This window comes from Acomys minous, assembly GCF_964271855.1.
Source record: "Acomys minous genome assembly, chromosome: 16".
NCBI classification, from domain to species: Eukaryota; Metazoa; Chordata; class Mammalia; order Rodentia; family Muridae; genus Acomys; species Acomys minous.
The window spans coordinates 4,914,067-4,921,938 of NC_140498.1; the positions used below are offsets into that span (position 1 = coordinate 4,914,067).

The 7,872-nt window shown below is 47.6% G+C and overlaps 1 protein-coding gene across 1 annotated transcript in view; it reads right to left on the reverse strand.

The window, feature by feature from the left end:
* Nucleotides 1-7,504, reverse strand: part of MYH13 (myosin heavy chain 13) — a 47,442-nt gene extending 39,938 nt beyond the window's left edge. The window contains exons 1-6 of the mRNA XM_084764351.1: nt 7,286-7,504; nt 5,462-5,605; nt 5,213-5,369; nt 3,424-3,451; nt 3,226-3,337; nt 675-767 (exon numbers count right to left, since the gene is read on the reverse strand). Coding sequence (XP_084620477.1) covers nt 675-767; nt 3,226-3,337; nt 3,424-3,451; nt 5,213-5,369; nt 5,462-5,605; nt 7,286-7,489 — 738 coding nt within the window. The 5' untranslated portion in view covers nt 7,490-7,504. The remainder of the gene's footprint in view (nt 1-674; nt 768-3,225; nt 3,338-3,423; nt 3,452-5,212; nt 5,370-5,461; nt 5,606-7,285) is intronic.
* Nucleotides 7,505-7,872: the final 368 nt, after the last annotated feature.

Consider the following 7,872-nt stretch of genomic DNA (forward strand, 5'->3'; position numbering starts at 1 on the left):
ATTTCCAAGCATGGAAGTAAGTGCCACTTTAGTTGAGTTAATCTTAATGAAATTCTGGAGGATGGAATGTACCTTTCTGCATTGCCAAGACCAAGCTTTCTAATCTCATTTCTTGCCTTCATTAGTTGCCATCTCCTCCTAGAGCCTCCTGACTTAGAGGAGGTCAAGTTGGCTAATTTAGGTCATACTAAGGTTTCTGTGGCTAACACAATCAACTTTTGCACTTAACAGTGTTTCTAAGCACTAGGCATGACTCCAATTAGCTAATAACCCAGCACTGTGGGACTGAGACAAGCTAAATGGCTAAGTAGAAAGCTTCTAAAAGAGAGAAAGCGATCGAGGAAGACAATATTCTGCTGTAGCCTCCTCAGACGTGCATATGGATGCACACAGAGAAGTTTGAAAAACGCATGCTTCCACCTACAGAGGCCAATTTAGCATAAACGATTTCTCCTTACTTGTGGATCCTGAGTCCCTGTGATTTCTGGTTGTGTTTTCTGGTTAAGGACAGACCACTTCATCTTCCCTTTGTCAGGAATAAGCTAACACCTTCCCAGTTCCACCTAAATCAATTGATCTAATCGTGTTAGGGTAGAGTATGCTCAAATTTTCCTATCTTGAGTTAGGGGATGGGCACAGTTTGGTGGGGAGTTGAAACTCAATCTGAGTCTTACAAATCTGGAGGAGTTGTCATTCCTCACTGTCTTGGCGTTTCCAAAGGCCTCCAGCAGGGGGTTGGCTTGGATGATCTGGTCCTCCAGTGTTCCCTAGTAACAAGGAAAGAGAGGGAAGAAGTTGGTCTGTCTTCTGGGGTGGGTGCTTAGCGAATGGAAACTGTGGTTGCTCTGGGCAGAGTCCTAGGAGAGATGTCACACCCTAGTGCCGAAAGCTGATGTGTGGACAGCCCTCCTGGGGAGCGTCAGGGCCCCAACCTGGAGAGACTGTTATTATGGTAGCATTGAGATGACTTCTGGCTATGACAGATTCCAGCCTGGAACATGGTCTCTTCCTCTTCAAGATGCTTTCTTTTCTACTGATGCTTCATTATAAGTCATGCGCTTCTTCAACAGGCACTTTGACAAAACAGAGTCGACCCTAGAGTCTAAGCCTAGAGCCTCACAGGCCTTGTTAAGAAATCCTCTTGGGCCAAGTGTGATGGAGCACACCTGTAATCCCAGAACTCAGGGAGGCAGAGGCAGGTGGATCTCTGTGAGTTTGAGTCCAGCCTGGTCTACAAAATGAGTCTAGGACAGCCAAGGCTACACAGAGAAACCCTGTCTTGAATCTCCCCCCCCCAAAAAAAAAGGAAAAAAGAAAGAAAGAAAGAAAGAAAGAAAGAAAGAAAGAAAGAAAGAAGAACATCCTCTTGGTGATTCTGAAGTGTGTTCCCCTTTGAAAACCCATGGTGTTCCCTATCTTTCTCCAAAGGGAGGTGTGAAGTTGGTCAAGATCACTTGTCTGTTGCTGGCAGTACTGGTTATAGGGAGATCTCAGGTTCACACAGACAGTACCAATCCCAGCTGTGTTTCATGTGTGACTATAATTTAGACAAAGATATATTCTTTGGCCTCACCTAGTTTCCTGGTGCAAACCTTCTAAAACTCTTGGGGTTTCTGAAGTGATGTGTGGTATGGTATGATGTGGTGTGGTGTATGTGGTGTATAGTGTGATGTGATGTGATGTGATGTGTGGTGTTGTGGGTGTGTGGTGTGGTATGATGTGTGATATAGTGTGATGTGATGTGATGTATTGTGTTGTGGGTGGTGTGATGTGTGGTGTGGTGTGGTATGGTGTATGTGGTGTGGTGTGATGAGGTGTGGTGTGGTGTGATGTGGTGTGGTGTGGTGTGATGAGGTGTGGTGTGGTGTATGTGGTGTGGTGTGATGAGGTGTGGTGTGGTGTGATGTGGTGTGGTGTGATGAGGTGTGGTATGGTGTATGTGGTGTGGTGTGATGAGGTGTGGTGTGGTGTGATGAGGTATGGTGTGGTGTGATGAGGTATGGTGTGGTGTGATGAGGTGTGGTGTGGTGTGATGAGGTGTGGTGTGGTGTGATGAGGTATGGTGTGGTGTGATGAGGTGTGGTGTGGTGTGATGAGGTGTGGTGTGGTGTGATGTGTGGTGTGGTGTGATGAGGTGTGGTGTGGTGTGATGAGGTGTGGTGTGGTGTGATGAGGTGTGGTGTGGTGTGATGAGGTGTGGTGTGGTGTGATGTGTGGTGTGGTGTGATGAGGTGTGGTGTGGTGTGATGAGGTGTGGTGTGGTGTGATGAGGTGTGGTGTGGTGTGATGAGGTGTGGTGTGGTGTGATGAGGTGTGGTGTGGTGTGATGAGGTATGGTGTGGTGTGATGAGGTATGGTGTGGTGTGATGAGGTGTGGTGTGTGTGTGGTGTGGTATGTGTAGTGTGTTATGTGTGGTGTGTTATGTGTGGTGTCTGGGAGCTGAAGCCTCAGTGCAAGCAAGGGCTTCACATGATTAGAGGGTTGGGGAGTTAAGGGGAAAGTGCAGACTGAGCTGGTCACTGGTGGCTGGGTAATGGGACCTCTGGGAGGGTCCTTAAAGCAAAGGTACTTGGAGAGCTTCTAGACTGGTGAAGCCAGGGCAGTGCTGGCAGGTGGCATTCCCAGAAAGGGCATGGAAAATCCAGACCCCTCTTTAATCCAGTGAGCTGTACTTCTTTTCCCTCAGGATGTTCCTGAGTTTTATCCATTATAATAACTCAATAGATTTAATGGATTTACCTCCTGACTTCTGCGAGCCTATCCAGCAGCAGAGGAGGTTGCAGGAACGTTTGACTTCGTTGACTTTAGTTAGAGGGTCAGGTGGTATGACGTGGGGCCTGAGCCCTTAGCCTGTGGGCTGTGATGCTATGTCCCTGAGTTAGTGTCAGAGTTAAACTGAGTTGTAGAATCCTGCTTGGCATTTTCAGAGAAGTGGAGGATATTTCAGTTATAGAAAAATGCCTACACATTGCCATGAAAATTCTTCTATATAAAAATACCAAGGAACACTGCAAGCAGTGGCGCATGCCTGTAATTGCAGCACTCGAAAAAAAAAAAAAGAAAAAAAATACAAAGGAACAACAACAACAGCAACAACGACGACAACAACACAGTCCCATTGGGCTATCCCTGCTGAGTCTGCACCCCTCTTACCCTTGGCATTCCCCTAATACTTCAGGTGTAACATTGATTCCACTGAGCCTTTGGTGCTTAGCACCCCTCACCTGCATTTTGCCTGGCTGCTGCTCTTTCTTCTTGTCCCCAGTGACTGCAATTGTTGCAAAGTACTGGATGACACGCTTCGTGTTCACAGTCTTCCCGGCCCCGGATTCTCCGCTGTCAATTAAAAGTAAATGGGATAAAGGAGTGGAAGAGGAGGTGCTGGTTTTGAAGCCATTGTGGTGTGAACAGGGGCTACTCACGTGATCAGGATGGACTGGTTGTCTCGATCTAGAAACACAGAAACAAACAAAACCAATATCATAAGTAACATGGGGGATTTAAAAACAAGCAACCCTGCAAGGACTCCCAGAACACAAGCTTTGGCTTGGCCGTCTGCTAGGGGCGTGGTGTGGACGTGTCTAATCATAGTGGAAGGGTGTGTGCAGAGTTCCTGAAAGTGGGATGCTTGGCATGAACGGCCTGGGAAATGAGCAGCGAGCCCTACAGTGTAAAAGCTACCTCTGTCTGTGGATCTGAACTCCCTGCTGGAATGTTCTCATATTTCTTTTCCCAAGGAAAGCAAGCCGTGGGTCTTGAGCTGTTGAGAGGCTATAACTTTTAGCTGATTGGATATCACCTCAATTCCTTTGGTCTTGGTTTTGTATTTGCATGAAGTAAGACTGATTTTCCATTTATGAAAGCATGTGAGCCAAATTGTGGCACTCTGAAATTCATATATTGAAGTTCTAAGCCTCAGCAACCCAGAATGTCAGCTCATTGTGAAATGAAATGTAAATGAGACTGGGATGTTGTTAGAGATGAGGTCAGACTGGCACAGGCTGATCCACATCACTGTGTCCCTGTGGTGTGAGAACAAATGGAGACTTGCGCGTGTAGAGAGAACACCAGGGGAAGATGAAGGCAGAGAGGGCTCGCCTCCAAACCACAAAGGCCGGGTGAGCACCTCAAATAAATTTCCCCTCATAAAGAATCAACCCAGATATAGCCAATGGTCAGAACACTCTCCACAATAGAGTGGAGAGTGGGATATTACTTTCTCATGTACTCTGGTGCCTCACATTTGACCATGTCCCCTGGAGGGGGAGATCTGGTGACACTCAGAGGAAGGACAGCAGGTTACCAAGAAGAGACTTGATACCCTATGAGCATATACAGGGGGAGGTAATCCCCCTCAGGAACAGTCATAGGGGAGGGGAATAAGGAGGAAATGGGAGGGAGGGAGGAGTGGGAGGATACAAGGGATGGGATAACTATTGAGATGTAACAAGAATAAATTAATAAGAAAATAATAAATAAATAAATAAATAAATAAATAAAAGAAAAAAAAGAATCAACCCAGGTGACATCTTTGATCTCAGACCAGTTGCCTCTAGAACAGTGAGGCAAATACATTTCTCACTAAGATGCCCAGCCTGTGGCATTCTGTCACAGTGGCTGTAGCAAGCCATTACAGACAGTGATGAGAATCTGCCCTTTAAACATGTAAATTCAGTTCATGTAGAAGAAAGAAAGTGGAGAAATGCCGGGGATTGTAGAGGTGACGTCTGATTTTTTAGGGGTCCTCTGACCGTAACTGCTCACTTCCTTGTGGCAAGTCAAGTCAGGTGAAAGTTGTGCGGACAAGTGACAGTAGCCATAGTGGTGTGGCAGTGTCCCCATGTATCTATTTCTTAGGAAGGATCCTGCTGTACCCATCTCTCCAATGTTGCTTTCCATAACTGGTTAGTTTCTTTTTTAAGTGTACCCATAGTGGGGTGAGTTAGAGGTACGAAAGAGCAGTGTCCTTCTCTTCCACGACCCCTCAAAGTAAGCCCAACTTTAGAGTGTTTTAGCGAGGACCTCTGGCTTCACCCTGAACCATGACTACTGTAATGAAAGATGCTGTGGCCTTGGTTGTTCGCCTCAGGTCTTCTGAGGCTCCCAAGTTCACTCTGCCCACTGCGTTGTTGAGATGGGCGAGGTGTGTAAAGGGCCCAAGTACTTTGTCAAGAATGACTTACTGTTATATGAATCAAAGGGCTCACTCACCCGTCAGCATGAACTGGTAGGCGTTGTCAGAGATGGAGAAGATGTGGGGCGGGGCCTCCTGGCGCTTTTTGCCTCGGTAGGCCGCCACCACCTCGGGGTTGTACACCGGCAGCCACTTGTAGGGGTTGACGGTGACACAGAAGAGGCCTGAGTAGGTCTGTGGGAAATTCAAAAGATTATGGATCTTGGTTTTTTTTTTTTTCTTTCTGAGAGATAAGTGAAATAGAAGAGGTTGAAAGGGTCACTCACGTAGATCATCCAGGCTGCGTAACGCTCTTTGAGGTTGTACAGCACAGCGGGCTCGTGCAGATGCGTCATCATGGCCATGTCCTCGATCTTGTCAAACTTGGGGGGGTTCATGGGGAACACCTGGTCGCTTTTCAGAGTGAGCTCCTGGGTTTAACAAGGGAAAGCAAGTGACGGATACAGAGCCACTGACCTAGACTCTGCTCTCCCGGGGCAGGTGGCATAGTGAGGTACTGCAGCGTGTAGCTAGGGCACTGCCACCACAGCTTAATGCATGATTTCCATGCCGGGAGATGACCAGCAATAACTTTAACCTGATTTTGGTTCAGTGCCCTGCCCCCCCCCCCCGCAGCCTGGCATTGTATGTGCCAGAAAAGGGCATCAGGTGAGTAGAGGTAAAGAACAGTTTGGCCTCCGGCGTTGCTGGATGGGGCTTAGGATAGTCAAAGTCAAGGTAAATTGCCTCGACTCATTGCTCTGAGTATTGCAGTGAGACTGCAAGCCTGGCAAGAACTTTTCCCATGTGCCCAGTGATTTCCTGCCTCAACACCCTGCTTATATAGCCGTCTTTGGAATATCTTCATTAAAGTTGTCTCTAGAAAGGAACCCCAGAGCTCCGCTCAGGTGCTCAATCTCATGCCCCATTTCCTTTCTGCCGTGTCTTCAAAGCTCCAATAATTGCTTGTATCGCTACTGTCATCCTTAAACATTTGGACAGGTATGATGGTTTGCGGCTGAAAAGTATTTGGAGACAATTATTGAATTTCACCTCTCGGCGTTGCTCCCACCTTTTCCTTCCTACTCAAGCATATAATTGGCTCTGCCCTTCATTCTCGGGAGATTCAGAAAGTAGGACAGAAGAGAGGGCCAGGAAGGGCTTCTGGCTTGTGTTCTCCTAAAACTGAAGTCCTTAGGAGAGTTTTGAGGTTAATGGAAGGAGGCTTGCTGGTGTGGGTTAAAGTTCACGAGGAAGGAAGGCCCTTCTATCCCAGTACCTGAGCCTACAGAGAGACACCTAAGATAGCCCACAGTGGGGGAGAGAAGCCTCGGTATCCCAACAGTTTAAGGATGGACACTCGTTTCTTAGTAGATCCACCAGAAGGCAGTGTGTCCAGGGTGACTCCCTGTAAGGTTGTGAAAATGGGGCACAGCTCTGAAGCTGGGGGGAGCCCAAGAATGACCGAAGATGAGGGTTAGTTTTTTGTTGTTGTTGTTGTTGTTGTTTTTTTGTCTCTAGTTCAGTGAAAAGCGGCTAAAATCAGAGGTTAAATTCAACAGCAAAACACAGAAACGATATCTGCTTGCTGTGCCTGCGTTTGAACCGGCACTCACTCCTAACACACGTCTCTTATACTAGACAGTAAACTTTGGGGAAAGAAGGTGCTGCTGCGATTGACGCAGACTTGCAAAGTGACCGACACCACAGCAGAGATCTGGTGGCTTTCCAGTAAGGACTGAACTGAAGAGCGCTCTGCATATATCCACTCCCCGGAGAGAGCTTGCTCTTTAAGACTCCTACCGAACCAGAGCTTGTATTGTGTTGGCCCAGCAGGCAGCAACCAGAACCAGAACCACTTTCTTCCTTAAGTAGACCTATGTCTTTTACTGTTACCTTCCCTAGTCCACTGAAGCAAACACCACAACGCCCTCACAACCAAAATCCTCAAGGGGAAGAGGCAGAAGGGAAAGTGTGGTAGTGGCAGCCTTCTCTTGCTTGTCCACCACAGAAGGGCAAAACCTAAGCTTTGTTCTGCCTAGCATGCAAGCTCCAGCAGTCCACACCAAAGGAAATCAAGGATGCCCACATTATGAAAGATCAGCACTTACCCGGTCGTCTAGGGTCTTGACAATGACTTTGTCATTTTCCCTGCTCTGGATCATGCCTTTCACATACATTTCTTTGTCGTCCACAGCAAAGCAGGCCTTCTTAGAGTCGAATGGGCGGTTCTGAGCCTCGATCCTTTCCTTCTCAGGTTTCCGGAGGTAGGGAGCAGCTTCTCCAAAAATGGCCATCTCTGCATCCGAACTCATGACTGCAGGGGAATAGCGGGGACTGAGAAGACAGGGGCTGGTGAAGCTTGGGCTTGGGTAATTACTTTATCTACAAACCCTTCACCCCCCCTCCTGCCCCACGCCCCAGATTATTGTTTTTACTGTGGGGCTGGATTCAGAGGCTCTTGGAACAAACCTACCTATAGCCAGGCCTAGGGGAGCACCAACTGGCCAACACAAGGCAGGCATGCATTCGGTAAAGAAGGCAAAGCACCTCATAAGTGGCTCATCCTGCTTGAGCCCTGTGACCTCAGTGCCACACCAAACTCTTATGTAAATTTGGGAATAGTTTTGAGTGCCAGGAATGCCCGCTAGAAAACTCAGCTCAGTACTAAAACATTGATATGAACATAATCATTGCA